Below are 21986 nucleotides of genomic sequence, written 5' to 3' on the forward strand. Positions count from 1 at the left end.
CTTCAACTTGGCAGGCGGAGGCCTGTTGTTTCTTGCCCGCTTCTCTCCCCTCAAGATGGAGGTCGGGGGGAGGGCTCTTCAACTTGGCAGGCGGAGGCCTGTTGTTTCTTGCCCGCTTCTCTCCCCTCAAGATGGAGGTCGGGGGGAGGGCTCTTCAACTTGGCAGGCGGAGGCCTGTTGTTTCTTGCCCGCTTCTCTCCCCTCAAGATGGAGGTCGGGGGGAGGGCTCTTCAACTTGGCAGGCGGAGGCCTGTTGTTTCTTGCCCGCTTCTCTCCCCTCAAGATGGAGGTCGGGGGGAGGGCTCTTCAACTCGGCAGGCGGAGGCCTGTTGTTTCTTGCCCGCTTCTCTCCCCTCAAGATGGAGGTCGGGGGGAGGGCTCTTCAACTCGGCAGGCGGAGGCCTGTTGTTTCTTGCCCGCTTCTCTCCCCTCAAGATGGAGGTCGGGGGGAGGGCTCTTCAACTCGGCAGGCGGAGGCCTGTTGTTTCTTGCCCGCTTCTCTCCCCTCAAGATGGAGGTCGGGGGGAGGGCTCTTCAACTCGGCAGGCGGAGGCCTGTTGTTTCTTGCCCGCTTCTCTCCCCTCAAGATGGAGGTCGGGGGGAGGGCTCTTCAACTCGGCAGGCGGAGGCCTGTTGTTTCTTGCCCGCTTCTCTCCCCTCAAGATGGAGGTCGGGGGGAGGGCTCTTCAACTCGGCAGGCGGAGGCCTGTTGTTTCTTGCCCGCTTCTCTCCCCTCAAGATGGAGGTCGGGGGGAGGGCTCTTCAACTTGGCAGGCGGAGGCCTGTTGTTTCTTGCCCGCTTCTCTCCCCTCAAGATGGAGGTCGGGGGGAGGGCTCTTCAACTTGGCAGGCGGAGGCCTGTTGTTTCTTGCCCGCTTCTCTCCCCTCAAGATGGAGGTCGGGGGGAGGGCTCTTCAACTTGGCAGGCGGAGGCCTGTTGTTTCTTGCCCGCTTCTCTCCCCTCAAGATGGAGGTCGGGGGGAGGGCTCTTCAACTCGGCAGGCGGAGGCCTGTTGTTTCTTGCCCGCTTCTCTCCCCTCAAGATGGAGGTCGGGGAGAGGGCTCTTCAACTCGGCAGGCGGAGGCCTGTTGTTTCTTGCCCGCTTCTCTCCCCTCAAGATGGAGGTCGGGGAGAGGGCTCTTCAACTCGGCAGGCGGAGGCCTGTTGTTTCTTGCCCGCTTCTCTCCCCTCAAGATGGAGGTCGGGGAGAGGGCTCTTCAACTCGGCAGGCGGAGGCCTGTTGTTTCTTGCCCGCTTCTCTCCCCTCAAGATGGAGGTCGGGGAGAGGGCTCTTCAACTCGGCAGGCGGAGGCCTGTTGTTTCTTGCCCGCTTCTCTCCCCTCAAGATGGAGGTCGGGGGGAGGGCTCTTCAACTCGGCAGGCGGAGGCCTGTTGTTTCTTGCCCGCTTCTCTCCCCTCAAGATGGAGGTCGGGGGGAGGGCTCTTCAACTCGGCAGGCGGAGGCCTGTTGTTTCTTGCCCGCTTCTCTCCCCTCAAGATGGAGGTCGGGGGGAGGGCTCTTCAACTCGGCAGGCGGAGGCCTGTTGTTTCTTGCCCGCTTCTCTCCCCTCAAGATGGAGGTCGGGGGGAGGGCTCTTCAACTCGGCAGGCGGAGGCCTGTTGTTTCTTGCCCGCTTCTCTCCCCTCAAGATGGAGGTCGGGGGGAGGGCTCTTCAACTCGGCAGGCGGAGGCCTGTTGTTTCTTGCCCGCTTCTCTCCCCTCAAGATGGAGGTCGGGGGGAGGGCTCTTCAACTTGGCAGGTGGAGGCCTGTTGTTTCTTGCCCGCTTCTCTCCCCTCAAGATGGAGGTCGGGGGGAGGGCTCTTCAACTCGGCAGGCGGAGGCCTGTTGTTTCTTGCCCGCTTCTCTCCCCTCAAGATGGAGGTCAGGGGGAGGGCTCTTCAACTTGGCAGGCGGAGGCCTGTTGTTTCTTGCCCGCTTCTCTCCCCTCAAGATGGTGGTCGGGGGGAGGGCTCTTCAACTTGGCAGGCGGAGGCCTGTTGTTTCTTGCCCGCTTCTCTCCCCTCAAGATGGTGGTCGGGGGGAGGGCTCTTCAACTTGGCAGGCGGAGGCCTGTTGTTTCTTGCCCGCTTCTCTCCCCTCAAGATGGAGGTCGGGGGGAGGGCTCTTCAACTTGGCAGGCGGAGGCCTGTTGTTTCTTGCCTGCTTCTCTCCCCTCAAGATGGAGGTCGGGGGGAGGGCTCTTCAACTTGGCAGGCAGAGGCTTGTTGTGTGGCTGAGTTCTGTGGTCCAAGGCCAGAGGTGCAGTGGTTGAGAAAAGGCACATGAGAGCTTGTTTTTAGAAACGCTGCCAGAATCCTGGATGGAAGGACACTGCGTGGGAAAGGGCTATCTAATTAATTATCTTTATAGCTTAATGGGGTGGGGTTAATTGATATGGTTATAAAAGTGATATGTTTATACTTTCTTTCATTCCTGACAAAAAAGTAACTTTTATTAGTGGGCCCTCGCCTTACGCGGGGATCCGTTCCGGATCCCGCCGTGTAAGGCAAATTCCGCCTATGCTCAAGCCCCATTGTTTCCAATGGGGCTTGTGCACGGCAGCGCGCGGGGCACAACGGGTGCACGCACCCATTCAATTGAATGGGACCCGCCGCCCCTTCCGCCCCGCGTGCACCCCTTGGCTTGAGCGCGTATGCTCAAGCCGTGTATGGCGCGCCCACTTATGGTGCGGGCGCACTGTACATGTATCTTCTTCAATGAAAGCTGTTCCTTTTTCAAAGTACTGCCTTTTCTGTTGCAAGAAGGGCTGCAATTAGGAGCCTGACAAATATCTCTCTCCCCTTCCGTTCCCCCTGCTATCCCAAAAGGGCTAGAGAGCATACCAAACCAGCCACAGACCCTTTCCCTGCTCTTGTGTAATGCCAGGTCTGTCAAAAATACAACGCAGATAGTCCATGATCTCCTTCTGGACCAAGAGGCTGACCTGGCTTGTTTCACGGAGACCTGGCTGGGTGATGATAGCTCAGCCTCCTGGGCTCAGGCCTTACCAGCCGGGTTCTCCCTCAGTGAGCAGGTAAAGGGACGTCACTTTGGTCCATAAAGACAATCTTGCCTTGAGCAGGATACCTATCCGTAAGATGGACCACATCGAATGTGTTTGCCTCAGCTTAAAGACTAGTCACAATTGCTTAACAGACTCCCCCTAGCAGAGCTGCTGCTGGAATCACCTAGGCTTTTGGTCCTGGGCGACCGCAACATCTCCCTCGATGCCCCTCCTCAGCATGCGCAGGGATTGCCAGGGCCTAGATGCTGCTGCTTATTCTGCTGGTGCCCTTTGCGGGATAGGAAGGTATGCTCTGGGGGTTCAACGGACTCCCCTTCCTTCCCTCATTTCTTCCTTTGAGGAGACCGCAATGGAGCCCAAGGTGCAGAGCTGGACTCAGGAAGGAAAGGCAGGAAAGGAAGGATCTAATTTGGAAATATAGCTGCCCCTGTGTATCCTGTATGTTTGTTTGTGAGTGTGTGTGTTTGCCTCTGCTGTTTTTATGGCTGGGAATGGAGCTGAGGACTGAGGAGAGAATAAAGGGTCAGTTTTGGGCAAATTCAGAACTTCTGTGCATCAAAGAGTCCAGTGTGTTGAAACAACAAATAATTTTAATGAGAACACATAGAAATTCAGTGTTCAAGCCAGAACTGCCCTCCCGAATTAAAAGAATATATTGAAACCCCAACACCTAAAACTCCTCCCTCTTCCAAACCTAGCCCCCACCTCCAATTCCCACAGTCTAAGCCCCACAGGTAACAAGGCCCCCTTTGCCATTCCCACAAACTAGCCCTTTCTGTCAATACCTGCCCCCAACTTTCTTCAGCCAACATCCCCCACATTGCAAAAGCTATCACTGCCATAACTATTCTAGACAGCTCTAACAAATCCCAGCCCCCCATCTACCTAACCTATACCACGACCCACAATCCCCACCCAAATTTACAAACCAAAGTAACTATATTATTAGCAATTAAAACCTAAAAATAACAAAATACAACTTTAAAACACAAACACAGACATATCGACAGACAAAGCTTACAAACAAAATCACAACGGCCTTTTCTTAACACCACTGGATTGAAAATGTATTTTTTGTATTCATTATTGACAAAAATAATATTAGTTCACTATTGGGATTTGTGTGGCTTCTCTCCTGTGTGGATTCTCTGATGTCTCACTAGGTCTGACTTCTGAGGAAAACCTTTCTCACAATGCTGGCATTTGAATGGCTTCTCTCCTGTGTGGATTCTCTTGTGTGTTACTAGGTGTGACCACTGAGAAAAACCTTTCTCACAATGCTGGCATTTGAATGGCTTCTCTCCTGTGTGGATTCTCTTGTGTGTTACTAGGTGTGACCACTGAGAAAAACCTTTCTCACAATGCTGGCATTTGTATGGCTTCGCTCCTGTGTGGACTCTCTGATGTCTCACTAGGTATGATTTCCAAGAAAAACATTTCCCACAATGCTGGCATTTGTGTGGCTTCTCTCCAGTGTGGACTCTCTGATGTGTTATTAGGTTTGACCTCCAAGAAAAACATTTCCCACAACCTTGGCATTTATGTGGCTTTTCTCCTGTGTGGACTCTCTGATGTTTCACTAGGCTAGATTTCAATGAAAAACATTTCCCACAATGTTGGCATTTGTATGGCTTTTCTCCTGTGTGGACTCTCTGATGTTTCACTAGGTCTGACTTCTGAGGAAAACACTTCCCACAATGCTGGCATTTGTAAGGCTTCTCTCCTGTGTGGACTCTCTGATGCTTGACAAGGATTGACTTGTAAGCAATTTCTTTCCCACAATGCTGACATTTATGTGACTTCTTTCTTGTGTGGATTCTCTCATGACTGACAAGTGATTCTGTAAACAAGGAAAATGACAGACAAGACAATCTCAGTGTTAAGAGAAGATGTTACCCCAAGATTTAGCTCCACGTTCACCCCTCCCTATTTTAGATTAGATTAATAAAGTTGGTGTGAGTGACCTGAGCATGACCCTGTTCTGGATGCCCCTAAATCCATATAATGATTGTATCTTTACTCATAGGAGCTACCAAAGAAGAGTTTGAGGGAACTTTGATGAGGGAATCAGTGGAAGCAGATAGTTAAAGGACTGTTGAAATAATATTCCATTAACCATGTGAAAAAATACTTTGATTGACAGGTGGAATCATATCCTGTGAGACTGCCATAGAGTCCTGAGTCAGAGCCCAAGGCATGATGGAAGCTAACTGCAGAAGTCACTTCATGCTGTTTGGCTCCAGGAGATAACTCACAACCAGTATACAGCTCACATGCAGATTGGTGTGGATTGGATTGGAGTTGTGTGAGCAAGAGATGGTGAAGTTGATGAAAGTCAGAGTAGAGCTTGCAAATATTTGTATTATTTTGCAACTCAAGATAGAGAACCTCCAAGGATTTAAATGAAACCAATTGTGTTTCTGATTTATTTTTAAGTGAAAAGTGGTCAGTGCATTGCCAATATCTATGTCTGGATATTTGTTTCCATACTCTGCTGTGTTATTCTTGAGCTGCATCTGGGAGTGTCACCCTCAGATTGCGCTGCATATTGGCTTTTGAACGCAATAGGAATTCAGAGCCAAGAAGGACCCAAGAGCCGGTGTGCTAATCCATTTTGTCTTAGATATTTCCACCAAGCACCCATTGTATTCAATTTGGTTTCAAACCATTCTCTCCCCCAGGAATCTTTCTAAAATGATATAAACCTTTCTGAACACTTGGTTTCTGACCCCAAGAAACAATCACAGAATAAATATCTGCCCTGACTGGCTGTTCTTTGACATCAGTTCAATTAAAGACAGACAGTCTGTCGGTTTACATTGCTAAACACCTCACTACACTCACCAGCCCCACTTGCCATTAGAGTTACTGACTTCTCTCCCCTTTCTGGACCCTCAGCTATTGCAATCAAGATCCATCTCGGTAAAGTTTTACCATTAGCAAAGCCTCACACTTTTCACCCACCTTTGTTACTAGTTCTTGTGTGTGTGTGTGTGAACACCTATATCTGTATATGTGTGTATATTGCTTTTCCCCTAATAAAACATAAAAACCTATTTCAAATGCCTTTGGAGTTCTGTGTGCTTCCGGGCCTGATAGAGTTGAGCTGAATCCCAAGGTTACTTTTGCCCCAACCAAACTATATGTCTGCTTTCAGCTAAGTACCACATTCCCCTAAAAGCATAGCACTTTGGGTAACAAAGGGCCTCTGGAATCAACCATGGAGCTAAGCTCAGGTTGGAAAAGAAACATTAGAAGAAAAGCAGGTTTGTGTCCCCCTTTCCTCCCTTCATAGATATTACTCATAATTGCTTAATGGAACCCCTAAATATGTCTACAAACAAGGATTTGAGCCAATTCTCAGAAGTTATCTCAAACCAGTTCTTAAAATCTGTCAGGTTCATGGCTGCCTCCCAATCCCCAAGGCCCCTCTCCTTTGGTGTCTCTCCACCAATAGCGCCTCACTAAACTACAAATTCAAATGTTCTACAGGATGCTGCTAACACAATTAAACTGCGCTTGAAAGGGATCTAGGACTCCAAGTAGATCACAAGTTGAACATGGGCCAACAGTGTGATGCGGCAGCTAAAAAGGCCAATGTGATTCTAGGCTGCATCAATACGAGTATAGTTTCTAGATCAAGGGAAGTAATAGTGCCACTCTATTCTGCTTTGGTCAGGCCTCACTTGGAATAATCCTGTGTCTGGTTCTGGGCTCCACAATTCAGTTGGAACATGCCCAGAGGAGGGCAACCAAAATGGTGAAGGATCTGGAAACCATCAAGCCCTATGAGAAGCACCTTAGAGAGCTGGGTATGTTTACCCTGGAGAAAAGAAAGTTAAGAGTGGATATGATATCCATGTTTAAATATTGGAAACGGTCATCATATTGAGGATTGAGCAACCTTGCTATCTGCTACTACAGAAAAAGGAGACACCACAGTGGATGCAAGCCACATAGAAAGAGGTTCCACCTAAACATTAGGAGGAAACTTGGGACAGTAAGATCTCTTCCACAGTGGAATATACTCCCTTAGAGTTTGGTGGAGTCCTCTTCTTTGGAGGTCTTTAAACAGAGGTGGATGGTGCTTGGAATGTGTATTCCTGCATGGCAGAAGTGGGTTGAACTGGATGGCCCTTGTGGTCTATACCACTCTATGATTCTATAATGCTAGTGGATTCCGGTTCCTTACCCACAGAGGCCACGTTCTCATAATTCTCCATCATTATATAATTATACATAAGCCTCTGCTTCTTCGTCAACAGTTTCCATTCGTCGTCAGTGAAATATACCGCCACATCCGCAAAGGTCACCTGCAACAGAAAATAGCCCTCATCCAGAGAGTGACTAAGCAAAAGGCGAGGAAAGCACATGGTGCATCCAAATATTTATTTCATCACTTCAGAATTCAGTCCAGGAAATAAACTTTAAATGCTGTCCTCAAGAAAAAAGCTACTGCCTTGAGATCCATTTTGTCTTGAATCCTTTCAATATAATATACAATATAATTTAGGCCATGGCTGGGATACTGAGGATGGATTAGGATACTGACTATCCCAACAGTTACAGTACATTTAGCCACCAAAGAATTATGGTGCATCTAGCCATTTCTTGCCAAATTTTAGAACCAAATGTCATTATTAAAAAACATTTCTGGGAAGCAATCTGGACTTGAGGTCCACTGGGCCCACCCCATATTTAGATCCAGAGATGTTCTCCCACATCCCCCAACTTTTCACAGATTGGAAAAGCAATACACATGTGGACAAGTAATCCAGAAGGCGGTGGAGATGGCCAAAGTTATTTATGAGGAAGAACACACAAGCTAGGAAGGGCACAGCAGTTTGCTTTAACTTCAGCTTCCTGGGAAGGGCAATACCCTGCTTCCTTCCTTCCTCTCCTCTCCCCACTTTTGAGTTGATGGGGGGCAAACTGAATGGCACTCAGGAACTGAAGTGAGCTGAGAAGGGGGAAAGTGGGAGGATAAGAGAGCAACCAGGACATTTTTAAAAGCCCCTGAAGAAGTGGGGTGACAGAAGATTAACCAGGACTGTCTCTGCTAAATTGGAAGAGTATGTTCTCCACTTGCTTTCATGAACTGGCCCAGCAGTGACACAGGTGAAAGTAATAGTAAAGAACCTCAACTCACCAAAGAGTTCTTGTATCTCTGCATCCTCTTTCTGTTGAAGCCCATCTCCCTCCGCTTGGCCTCTGTGTCGGCCATCAGCTGGCCGGGGTCCTGGTGGTCTTGCACTTGGGTCACTTCCAGCAAAAAGTGTCCCAAAGCTGTGTCCAAGGGTTCCTGCAATAAGAGACCAGAGATTCAAAAAAGGACGCAAAATGGATCTCCTATAAAGAATTAATCCAAATAGACAGAACTGGTTATAGAGTAAAGACACGAGAAGATCCTAATGATCAGGGTTATGATCTTTCATGGTTCTTTTACAGACAATTAAGAAAGCTCTTCCTAACGGATAAAAAACCAATACTTTATTGGCAAATCAGACACTGATCTAGAACAGGAAATAATGTTGACTAAAGAGAACAGCATCCTGTTTGTGAGATACGCAAGTGACATATGCCTCCTTTGGGCCGATGCAGAGGTGGGTATCCCCTTCCTCCCTGTACTTCAAACAAAGCCCCCTGGACCTATCATAGATTCACTGCAGCTCCCCTACACAACAGATACTCCATGACTTATTAGAGTGGTGAAGGATGAGGGGATGGGGAATTGGAGAGGGCCCTGGTTATGTCCCCATAGATAGATGTGAAATGAGTGCATCATCAATAAATAAATAAATACATCATCTGCTGAAACCTCCAGAGTTCTCCAGTGCTTTTCCCCATCATCAGCCCCTTTCCCAAGAAGGCTGCATCCACACTGCAGAAATAAGACACTTTGACACCGCTTTAAACACTCAGTGCTATGGAATCCTGGGCTTTTACCTTTAGAACTGGATTATTTCTGCAGTGCAGATACAACCTGAGTTGGTTGTAAAAGGGCAGAAGCACCAAATAATGGTTTTCCTTTTTTAAAAAAAAAGCAGTCTGTTTATCTGTCTAATCCTTATTTTTGTTGTTCTTGTTTGTTTCTATGTTTATTTGGTCATATGAAATGGTCTGGTCTGTCTCCTTCCTTCTTCCCTGAAAATCTCTTAATAAGGAAACTGAGGAGACTTTTAAAACCTCCCAAAGGAGCCACTTTTGGCCTTTTTTGGGGGCAATCATCCTCTTAGAAGCCAAAGCCCAGTGTTTGTGAAGAATATGAATAAGGCTTGTATTAAAACTATCCTCCCCATTTCTGATCCCTTTTAAAACCCATGTTCCCCAGAAGGAGCAGAGCTTTGTAATAGGAAAACCCTCTCACAAAAGACACACAAAAGACACACAAAAGGACACACTTCCTTCCTTTTGGCCCAAGAAGCCAGGCCTCCTTCTCTCTCTGAAGCCTCAGAGAGAAAGAGATATCTTTGTTCAACTGAGGCCTCAGAGAAGGTTCCGGAACATTATTCCCAACAGTCACAAGCAGCACAAAATAGCCCCCAGAACACAAAATTGGATTCCATCCAATCAGGGCCAGGGATGATGGGAGCAACGGGGACTCCAGCCAATTAGGGCCAAGGATGGTGGGAGGGACAGGGACTCCAGCCAATCAGAGCCAAGGATGTTGGGAGGGACTGGGGTTCCGGCCAATCAGGGCCAGGGATGGTGGGAGGGAGGGGATTCCAGCCAATGGCAGCCCTCAGAGTGTCCTCTGGAGCCAATCATGTGTAAAATACATATCATAAAAACATCACAAAGTATAAATTTCCAATTACAGTAATCGCAGGGCAGTTATGCTGTTATGACCGGAAGTAAACATATATACAGTTATGATTATATATACATGCTGATGTTGACCAGAATGTGGGGGTGTATACATGCGCAGGTGTGAGAGGTTTGAAGTTTATAAATATAAAATGGCTACGCTCATGTTAAGAAATAGGAACAGAGGCTAGAAATGCCACGTAGACAAGCTCTGCTTAAACAGCAATGTTTCACTTGAACAGCAAGACTATTGGCAATTCTACTCTTTGCTCTCCCCCTCCCCTATCGGTTTCATGTAGCTTAACCACAAAGCTATTTTTGACAGTTAGCAGTTTCTGCAGAGACACCTGGTTATCTCGCTAGCAAATTTTGAAACCTGCTCATGAACTTTTGAATCTTCTTTAACAATTCTTGATCACCGCATGACTAGGTAGGAAGTATAACCCAAATTAGGAACTGGCTATTTTGCTTCTGTAATTTGCTTATGCTAGGCACAGATAGACAGAGAAAATGTATAAGTATGTAACTCAAACAAGGGAGGTTGCGGCAGTCTTGGTATCGCCATTCAGGCGTGCTGTTGCCCTGCGCAGAAATAAAGCGTTTTAACCTGGACCATCTCGGACTCCTGACTTCTTCTTTGTGCCGGATAGCTCAAGGACCCCTCCCGGTCTCATGGGGTTAGAGTCCCCGCTACAGGTGCATCCATGTGCATTCATATGTACCTCCATATTTCTCCATGCGTTTGCTTTCTAGCCAGCTGCAACAAATCCCAACCCCCCTCTACCTAACCCATACCATGACCCACAATCCCCAGCCAAATTTACAACCCAAAGCCATTATCTTTACTATTAGTAATTAAAACCTAATCTTAACAAAATATAACTTTAAAACATAAACAGACATATGGACAGACAAACCGTAAAAGCAAAATCACAAGGTCCTTTTCTTAGCACCACTGGATTGGAAATATAATCTTTGCATTCCTTACTGACAAAAATAATGCTAGTTCACTCCTGGGGTTTTTGTGGCTTCTCTCCTGTCTGGACTCTCTGATGTCTCACTAATAATAATAATAATAATAATAATAATAATAATGTTTATTTATAACCCATTTTTCCAAAAATAGATCAAAGCTGGGTACAGCAAAGGAAAAAAAATGTAGCACAATATGCAATATAAAAACATACAGTATAAAAACATCATAAAAATAACCCAATACTTTAAAACACTATAAAATCTACAACAAGCGTTAAAACCAAAGAAGACAAACTAGCTAGTTAGAACCATTGCATATCAGGGGAGAACAGCATGTAATCAGGGCACATGGGCCAAAGCTTGTCGGAAGAGAAAGGTCTTTAATTCCTTCCTAAAAAGATCAAGGGAGGTGAAGGAGGTTGATTTCAATGAAACACATTTCCCACAATGCTGGCATTTGTATGGCTTCTCTCCTGTGTGGACTCTCTGAGGTTTAACTAGGTTTGATTTCAATGAAACACATTTCCCACAATGCTCACATTTGTATGGCTTCTCTCCTCTGTGGACTCTCTGATGCCTAACTAGGACTGACTTTGATAATATTATATGTACTTATATATTCTTCTATATATTATACTTATACAGTCTGCCCTTCTTAAACATGGATTTTTTATAGCATCCACGGCCAGAAAAAGTTCCACAACAGTATAAATACAAAATATCAAACCTTGATTTTCCAGTTTTTATTACAGACTCCATTTTGCTCTCTCATTATAGTCAATGGGACTTGAGCATCCCCGTATTTTGTTATACAATGGGGATCTTGGAACCAAACCCTGGCCTACAACAAGGGTCCACTCTGTGTGTGTGTGTGTGTGTGTGTGTGTGTGTGTATATATATATTATCATCATATATAATCCATATATCTATATTTATATCTATATTTCACGTTAAAACCCATCAATTTCCAGCAAGCCTGGAGTTTTTGGCGCATGCGCAAAAGCCTCCTACAGCGCCATCTGCTGTCCAGCAAAAAGTTTGCGTGGGAAGGCCCTGTGGCGAATAGAGCCTCAAGCTGACCAATGAAAAGGCAGCTAGAGCTCAGCCAATCAGGTGCTGTCTGAGAAGAGGGGAAAACCAACCGGTGGCTGTTAGTTGAAGAAGACTGACAGTTGGGACTTTGGACTCTGAGGGGAAGGCTCTAGCCAAGGCAGTGTGAGGGCTTGGGTTGTTAGCAGTCCTCCCGAGGGACTGGAAACGGGGTTTTCCTTGAGTCCAAAGGAAAGGACTTGGGTCGCAAACAGACTCTAGGAAAGAGAGGGATGAGTTGTGTATCTTAACTGTGTCGATAGCCTATGGGGCTTGGGCCCTAGAAGTGAATTTGGTAGCACTAATTATTTATTCATATTGAACAAGCTTTGAAAGGAGTTATATTTATTCCATCCTGTATTACAATAAGCCTTCGTTTTTATTTTAAACATCACTTGGATCGTGGTTAGGGTTGCCATAAGCCAGGACCTCCAAACCGGGACAAATGTAGGACAAATGTAGGACAACATTTTCAAATGGAGGACACATTTTTAATAAATGGAGGACACGCGAAAAAATTGATGATTTTTTAAAAATGTTAATATAAATGCATGTTTCTTAGGCATGATCCAAATGGAGGACATTTTGAAATTTGACAGAAGAGGACATGTCTGTTTTGCTGTAAAAGAATGCTGCTTAAGTTTTCAACATTCTTGGTTAATCGTTGATGTTTAGTAACTGTGATAACAAGCTAGTAATGATGAAACTTATTAGAGTAAACCTAAAATATTTGAGTTGGACTCAGATTTTGCCATCTGCAAATGGAAAGGTTCCTTCCATTCACAGAAGGCTTTTGATCCAACCAAGGGTCCCACTGTAGAATTGTGTATGGTTGGAGGGGTGTGTGAGATAACTTTTATCAATTTCCTTATGCTGTCCCCAGAACCACCTCCACAGTCTAGCAGAGGTTTGGAAGCAACAAAATACATAATTTTGCAAAAATGATTTGCCTTTTCCCACCAGTGAAAATGGTTTGGATCTAAGCATTTGTGTTTCCTTACTACCCTTTTCTGTCATACTGAAACTATGTTCAAAAAAGAAGATCTTGATTTATTTAGATGCTGGGATTTCTTGAGTTGATGAAAAAAGTTTACCATGGCCACTGTAATTTTTCATAGTTTGCTGTGTATTATTGCTAGTAGAACCATTAGAAATACTAAGGTTCTTCTGAAAGTTCGACCTGCAAAGATTTTTAAGAATTACGGTTCCTAAGAGCTTTGCTCCATTTCTCTAAAATAAAACATGCCTTTAAAAAAAAAAAAAAAAAAAGAGGACATGTCCTGGAAAAGGAGGAGGATGCCTGGTCACCTTGTCTCTGGTCCAAAATACACTGCAGAAATAAAACAATGCTGGACTGAAATGCCCAGAGTTCCTCACCAAAGCTGCATCCACACTGAGGAAATAATCCAGTTTGAGAGTGGCTTAACTGTCCTGGGTTAGTGCTGGGGAATGCTGGGAATTGTAGTACACTGTGGCCCCAGAGCTATCTCTGGCAGGGAGTCCCATAACCCTCCAAACGTAGTTGAACTGCAGTGCCCAGATTTCCTCCCCTGGTGCATCCACACTGAGGAAATGGTCCAGTTTGAGACTGCTCAGTGCTGGGGAATCCTGGGAATTGGAGTCTATTGTGGCCTCAGAGCCATCACTGACAGAGAAGTCTCAATGTCTCCCAAACACTAGCATTCCCAGGATTCCCTAGCACTGAGTTAAAGCAGTCTCAAAGTGGGTTATTACTCCTGCAGAGTGTGAGAGAGATAGAAAGGCTAGGGACTGGATTCATTCATTAACTCACAAAAGGAGGATGTCTGTGTCCAAAACACACTGCTTTGACTGCCAGGGCTCAGTGCTATGGAATCCTGGGAATTGTAGTCTATTGTGGCCTCAGAGCCATCTCTGACAGAGAAGTCTCAATGTCTCCCAAACACTAGCATTCCCAGGATTCCCTAGCACTGAGTTAAAGCAGTCTCAAAGTGGGTTATTACTCCTGCAGAGTGTGAGAGAGATAGAAAGGCTAGGGACTGGATTCATTCATTAACTCACAAAAGGAGGATGTCTGTGTCCAAAACACACTGTTTTGACTGCCAGGGCTCAGTGCTATGGAATCCTGGGAATTGGAGTCTATTGTGGCCTCAGAGCCATCTCTGACAGAGAAGTCTCAATGTCTCCCAAACACTAGCATTCCCAGGATTCCATAGCACTGAGTTAAAGCAGTCTCAAAGTGGGTTATTACTCCTGCAGAGTGTGAGAGAGATAGAAAGGCTAGGGACTGGATTCATTCATTAACTCACAAAAGGAGGATGTCTGTGTCTAAAACACACTGCTTTGACTGCCAGGGCTCAGTGCTATGGAATCCTGGGAATTGTAGTTTATTGTGGCACCAGAGCTCTCCAACAGAGAAGGCTAAAAATGCCTCACAGACACCAGACTTCCAGAGCATTGAGCCCTGGCAGTCAAAGTTAGAAAAAATACACAGGGGCAACATAAATATTGAAAATGGCCACGCACCTCCTCCTCCTCCTCCTCCTCTTCCTCCTCCTCCTCATCATCCTCACCTCGGTGCCAAAGGAAATGGCCCTCTCCCCACTGCTGCCTTGCTGGGACCAAACAGAGGAGGAGCTCCTCTTCCTGAGTCTGGCAACCTCCAACAAGCCTCGAAGATAATTCCCCAAACGTTTGGCCAAAACTCACCAAATCCCCCCATATCTCACCAAATATTGAGTCAAAATCCCTGAAAAGTCCCTGTAATGTTAATATGGCAATAAACCATAGCCCTAATTGAATAAAAATAATTGGAACTTATTTCAACTCTCAAAATTGCCATTAAAACCAAGCACCAAAATCACACCAAAGGCTCTGAAAAGTACCCATTTTGGTGTGAAAGTCACCAGATTGGCAACAGACCGGGAGTCAAGGAGGAAACCGTGCAGGGACGCCCCCTAGTGGTGAAATACCGGAATGTCCCGACGGCAGGAGGGTTATGGCAACCCTACTCATGGTGAGGTTAAAAACAGCAATGCTACCTATAGTTTAAAATCTTTGGTGTGCCTCACACATATTTTGGTGGCAGTGGTGGGATAACAAAAGTCCCAAGCACCTGCCACAGTAGAAAGGTTGACCCTCCTGAGGTGAGTTTTGGGTCCTAAGGCTGGGAGTATTGGTAGTGTGCTTTGCTTTACTCTGCCCAGAGACAATGCCCAGAGAGTGGAATCGCTGGACAGATGGGGAGGCCCAGTACCTCTATCGCTGTCTGGAGAGGAATGTGGACCTGGACCTCATAATGGGGTCCACATCCCACCCTAAGAGGGCAATCTACTCAAAGATTGCCAGGAAGATGAGGAGAAGGGGTCTGAGAGGTCACAGAAGCAGGTGGCCTCCAAAGTGAAGGTGATGAGGACAGCCTTCTATCTTGCCATGCGCGAGCATGGCAACAGCTGCGCACCATGACACAAACCTCCGGTTTTTTATGAGATGTGGCATCTCTGGATGCTGGCTGGGCATCCAATATTGGACCTCAATGCCATTGCGGGTGAGTCTTGGTTGTTGACATTTCCTGTACTGGGGTGCTATGATTGGTTGTCTTGAGGCACCTGAGCTCATTTCTGCACTTGTGTCTCCTGTTCCTCTTTCCTCCGCACAGAACACCTGCGGAGGCGACACAGGGCGGCCATGCGGAGTCCACCTCGCCCGGAGGAGGAAGACAATGGGAGTCCACGCCATCACCCTAAAGGTTGGCTTATGAATATATACTGTATGTATATATATATATATATATATATATATATATATATATATATACACACACACACACACACAGAGTTAATATATATACATATATGATATATATATATATATACACACACATTTATGTATATATAAAATATAATTATATATACATACACATATGTATGTAAGTACGTGTGTGTGAAGATGCACACGTTCAGACAGATATCTATGGTTATGTATGCAAAGACATGTTCTATGCAAGATTTATGTTTAGAGACTTGCAACGGTTATGAGTTGCCTTCAGGCACTGGAGCTCATTTCTGCAGCCACTAGGTGTTCAGATTAAGGTATAAGTCTGAGTGCACTTAGATAGAGATGCCTCCACGTATATACATATATGCACACATCCATCTATTGTTGTCCATTGTTCTGGTTTGTTGTTCCAGGTGATGCTGGAGAAGAGGCCCTGCCTCCAGCGGAACCAGAGGCTGCAGGCGATGAGCGAGAGGGACTCCTTGCCCAATGCATTGCTCACCTGGAGGACCAGCACCAGGAAGGTCAGTTCCCCATCTTCACAAAGGCCCCATTCCCACTTGGCCCTGTTTATTTGTTCCTTTCCATGATTTTCCCGTTCCTCTATAGTTATAGATTTATTTATATCACATGCCCATCTTACCATGCTGTGTTTAATAATTTCATCTTCTAGATCTCTTTCTTTTAATAGTTTATAACATTTGGATATGTGTTTACCTTTTTGGTCCATCATAATTTTATCTATTTCATTGTTATCCATCGTTAACTCAAGAGCTTTATTATCTGCCTTAAAACGATTGTTTAATTAGTTGTATAAAAACCAATCCTTCATGTTTCCTCTTTCGTTAACTTCTTCCATAGATTTCATATTGTATTTTCCTTCTGGTGTTTTGTTCATTAAATCTCCATATCTTAGCCATGAAGTATCTTTGTCCTTTGTTCTATTGTAATAGGCTTCTTGCAATTACACCCAAAATAGATGTCTCATTTTATACCATACTTTAAGCAGTGATCTTCTTATAACATGATGGTTAAAAGCATTATTATATTTTGGTTTTGTATACCACATATATGCATGTATACCAAGATTCAGGTTAGCTTTTTCTATATTCAATAAATTCTTGTTTTCTAATTTGAACCATTCTTCTAACCATTTGAAACAAGCTGCATAATAATACAGCTTAAAGTATGGTATGTTACATCCCACCTTGAAGCAAAGATCATTTACTAAGGCAACCATAACAGTTTCGACTCCGTATCCCATCCTGAGGCCAGTTTGAAATGGGTCCAGATAATCTGTTTCATCCAAGACCGCTTGGAGATGAAGAGCAACTGCCCTCAAAATTATGTTGGTTAGAAATGGAAGATGGGACACCGGTCTGTAATTGTTCATCTCCAAGGGATCTAGAGAGGACTTTTCCATAAAGGGCCGTAGCACCGCTTCTTTTAAGCATGATGGAAAATAGCCCTAACTAAGAGATGCATATATGATATATCTCAGGTGATATAAAAAGGGCAAGGGTCGGGAGGGCAAGTTCTCCTCTTCACACTTCCAAGGAGCTTGTTCATGTCCTCAGTACTCAGATTCAAATTGATCCAGTATGATCTTACTCATGGACACCTCACTTATAGCCTCCGTAATAATGCTGATGTCCAATTTGGCTCTTATCTGAGAGATATTTTCTGTGAAATAGTCATTTAAAGCATCAATGTGAGCTGTGGAAGGCTCTAATAATGGGTTCCGGGAGGAAGGTGCCTGAAACAGGTCCCAGATCCGCCCCCCCCCCCAACTTCCGCAGTCCTTTTATGCTTCTCTTCCCTTGGCACTTTCATTCCTTTATTCCTTCCTTCTCCTCTTTTTACATACATCGCTTCAAGGGGGTCCAAAGCCTTTTCAGCATGGTCCCAGAACCGGGAGGTTCCCCCAAATGAATGCGGGCTCTCCCCACTTCCCTCCCTCAGAGCAGCATCAGGGGCTGAGAGTGTGCATGCACAGATGCCCCCAAGGACCCTCTTCAGCATGCGCAGGGATCATAAGGCCTTTGCTGCTGCTGCTGCTGCTGCTGTTTATTCCACTGTTGGCCTTTAGAAGAAGGGAAGGACTACGGCCTTTTTTCCTTCCTTCCGGAATGGAGCCCAAGCTGCAGAGCTGGAGTCAGGGGGGAAAGGCTGGGAAGGCTCTGCTTTGTACATATAGCTCTGTCTCTATGAGTATATATGTGTGTTTGCCTCTGTTTTTATGGCTGGGAAAGGAGCTGAGGGCTAAGAAGAGAAGAAAGGGTACATTTTGTGCAAATGCAGAATTTCTGTACACCAATGAGTCCAGTGTGTTGAAACAACAAAAACTTTATTGCAAACACATAATCAGAAATTCAGCGTTTAAATCAGAGCTGCCCTCCCCAAACCAAACAATACATTAAAACCCCAAAACCTAAAACATCACCCTCTTCCAAACCTACCCCCCCTCCAATTCTCACATTCTGTGCCACACAGGTAACAAGGCCCCCTTTGTCATTCCCAGAAAATAGCCCTTTCTGTTAATACCTGTCCCGAACTTTCTTCAGCCAACATCCCACAAATTCCAAATGCTATCATTCCCATAACTGTTCTAACCAGCTGCAGCCAATCCCACCCCTCTGTTTAACTAACCTATTCCACCACCCATAATCCCCACTCAAATTTATAAACTAAAGCAATAATCTATAATAATAGCAATTAAAACCTCAACTCAACAAAAGATAACTGAAAAACATAAACAGACATATGGACACACAAACCTAACACACAAAATCACAAGGGCTTTTCCTTATCACCACAGGATTTAAAATATATTCTTTGTATTGCTTATTGACAAATATAATGTTAGTTCATTTCTGGGATCTGTGTGGCTTCTCTCCTGTGTGGATTCTCAGATGTGTCACTAGGTTTGACTTACTAGAAAAACATCTCCCACAATGCTGGCATTTGTTTGGGTTCTCTCCTGTGTGGACTCTCTGATGTGACAATAGGTATGACTTTGAAGAAAAACATTTCTCACAATGCTGGCATTTGTATGGCTTCTCTCCTGTTTGGACTCTCTGATGCATCACCAGGGCTGACTTCCAAGAAAAACATTTCCCACAATGTTGGCATTTGTATGGCTTCTCTCCTGTGTGGACTCTACGATGAATGACTAGGACTGACATGTAAGCAAAATATTTCCCACAATGCTGGCATTTATGTGACTTCTTTCTTGTGTGGACTTTCTCGTGACTGACAAATTCTTCTGTAAAGGAGCACAATGACAGACAAGACTGAATCTTAGTGTTAAGAGAGGAAAGGGTTACCCCAACATTTAGCCCCCCTTTCACACCTCCCTATTTGAGATTAAATTAATAAAGTTGGTGTGAATGACCTGAGCATGACCCTGTTCTGGATGCCCCCAAATCCATATAATGACTGTATTCTTACACATAGGAGCTACCAAAGAAGTGATTGAAGGGGAACTGTCATGAGGAAATCAGTAGAAGCAGATAGTCAGGTCGTTGAAAAATATTCCATTAAATATATGTAAAACTATTTTAATTGAAAAGTGGCATCATTTCCTGTGAGACTGCCATAGAGTGTTGAGTCAGAGCAGATGGCATGATGCAAGCTAACTGCAGAAGATGCTTCATGCTTTGTGGCCCCAGGAGATGCCTCACAACCAATACAGTATAGAGCTCACATGCGGTTTGGAGATGAGTGTAGAAGAGATTGTGAAGTTGATGGAAGTCAGAGAGGAGAGCTGGTACATATTTGTTTTCTATTGCAACTCAAGCTAAAGAACCTCCAAGGACTTGGAGGAAATCAACTGTGTCTGTGAGTTATTTTTAAGTGTGGATAGTGGTTAGTGCATTGCCAATACCTATATCTGTTGATTTGCTTCTGTACTCTGCTATGTTATTGTTGAGCTCCAGGAGTGTCGCCTTCAGACTGTGCTATATATTGGCTTGTGAATGGGACCAGAATTTAGAGCCAAGAAGGACCTGAGAGCCGGTGGGACAATCCTGTTTGGATGAAGTATTTCCACCAAGCACCCATTGCATTTATTTCAGTTTCATATAATTCTTTCCCCTCCCAGGAAACATCCTAAAGCAATTTAAACCTTTTCGAATGCTCGGTTTCTGCCCCCAAGCAACAATTTCAGTATAAATCTCAGCCCCAACTGGCTGTTCTTCAGCGTCAGTCCAGTTGCAGACTTACACTCCATTGGTTTACATTGCTAAACACCTCACTACACTCGCCAGCCCCACTTGCTATAGCAGTTACTGACTTCTCTCCCCTTTCTGGACCCTGAGCAATTGGGATCAAGATCGATCTAGGTAACGTATTACCATTAGCAAAGCCTCACACTATTCACCACTCCCACCTTTGTTACCCAATTCTTGTGTGTGTGCGTGAACACCTATATGTGTATATTTGTGTGTGTGTGTGTATTTTGCTATTCCCCCTAAATAAAACACAAAAACCTATTTGAAATGCCTCTGGAGTTCTGTGTGCTTCTGGGCCTGGTATAATTGGGATGAATCCTGAGGTCACTGTTGCCTCAATCTCTCCTTTGAGCTAAGTATGAAATTCCCCTAAAAGCATAGCACTTGTGGGTGTCCTCCCCAGACTCCAGCATTTTGAGTGACAAAGGGCCTCTGGAATCAACCACGGAGGGAAGGCCTCTCCCTACACAATCCGCCCCACATTCTCAGAACATCTGGGAAGAATCTATTAGATTACCCAAAGGTCAGGCTATGAACAACTTCTCACAGAGCATACACAGCCATGGCCCCCAAGTTATGGAACAACTTGCCGGAGGAGATCTGTCTTATCACCACTTTGGATGCTTTCAAGAAAGCACTTAAGACTGATCCCTTCCGGCAGGCTTACCCACCCGACCTCTTCTAAAGAACTTAAGGAAAAATCCCACTTCTGATCGCAATTGTGCATTTTATACGATGTTTTTATTTGTCCCAAACTGAGTTTTAAGCAACTTGTTTTTTTACTGTGTGTAAATTGGATGCTATTATTGTTTTGTGGCTATTATACAGGTAAATACAAATAAAACCTATTATTATTATCTGTCCGGTTGGTGGCTGCCTCCCAATCCCCAAGACCCCTCTCCTTGCCCTTCCCAGAGGTCCCTTCCTCTCCGTACAGAGCTATGCAATCCTGGCTTTGCTCCTGCCTTCCCCTCCTGGCTCCCAGAGGCCGGATCCCCTTCCCTTTCTCCCTCCGCTCTCCAACCTTCCCTCTTGCCCATCTGCACTGCTTTACCTTTTCTCCTTCAGCATCTCTTTCCTGCCTTTCTGTTTTTCACATTGCCTCCATCGCTCGATCACAGACACACACCCACAGAGTGTGATGCATAAAAGGGACACTTTGAGGCTCATTTCTTGAGAAAGGCAGGGCCATCAATATACAACTAATGCATTAGGAAAGGCAGAACAAGGGGTCTGGTACCTGGTTTTTGATATTAGTGCGGGTCAAGTGCCAGGGTCCACCTTAAATGGGTCTAGATAATCTGTTTCATCTAAGACCGCTTGGAGATGAAGAGCAACTGCCCTCAAAATTATGTTGGTTAGAAATGGAAGATGGGAGACTTTAAGACATCTCCAAGACTGGGATGGATTACTGTTGGGGTTTGGGGGGAGGGCATATTGGGCCCCAGAAGATCTCAGAGCGGAGGTGGGGGCCATTTTGCCACTGTTGTACCCTCTCTGATCCATTGCAGGGGCAAGGCAAGTCCTTTTCCCACAAAGCCTCTCCAGAGCCTCAAAAGGCTGGAAGAGGGGCCACAAAAGCCAGGAAACTTGCTCAGGAATGGGCTGAGGACCATATAGGGGCAAAAAGCATTAATCTCCATGGCTCCTTCCCACAAAATTCCAGAACTGGCAATTTAGGATTGGAGATTTAGAATCCTTACGAAGTGGAGAACAATAGTGCCTCACTAAAATTAGAAATTCCAAGATTCCACAGGAAGTTGTTATGACAATTAAATTACGTGTGAAAGGGAACTAGGAATGGTAGTAGAGCACAAGATGAGCATGTGTCAACATTGTTATGCAGCAGCTAAAAAGGCCAATGTGATCCTAGGCTGTATCAATAGTATAGTGTCAACATCAAGGGAAGTAATAGTGCCACTCTATTCTGTTTTGGTCAGGGCTCTCTTGCAATAATCCTGTGTCCAGTTCTGGACACCACAATTCAAACAGATGTGGAGAAACTGGAGCATGTCCAGAGGAAGGAAACCAAAATGGTGAACAGTCTGGAAACCATGCTCTCTGAGGAATGACTTAGGGAGCTGGGTATGTTTAGCT

The 21986-nt window shown here is 45.2% G+C and overlaps 2 protein-coding genes across 2 annotated transcripts in view; both read right to left on the reverse strand.

Annotated features, from left to right (window-relative positions):
* LOC149287748 (uncharacterized) overlaps window positions 1-21986 on the reverse strand; it is a 792175-nt gene that overhangs the window by 192723 nt on the left and 577466 nt on the right. The gene's annotated exons all lie outside the window — the stretch shown is intronic.
* LOC149287751 (uncharacterized) lies at window positions 4139-5257 on the reverse strand. The gene is made up of 2 exons (XM_089492581.1): window positions 5253-5257; window positions 4139-4901 (listed from the first exon to the last, which is right to left on the reverse strand). Exons 1-2 carry the CDS (start codon window positions 5255-5257, stop codon window positions 4139-4141), a joined length of 768 nt encoding a protein of 255 aa, XP_089348707.1.

Source organism: Sceloporus occidentalis, unplaced genomic scaffold, assembly GCF_023333645.1.
Source record: "Sceloporus occidentalis isolate IW3139 unplaced genomic scaffold, rSceOcc1.0.p SCAF_57, whole genome shotgun sequence".
Classification (NCBI taxonomy): Eukaryota; Metazoa; Chordata; class Lepidosauria; order Squamata; family Phrynosomatidae; genus Sceloporus; species Sceloporus occidentalis.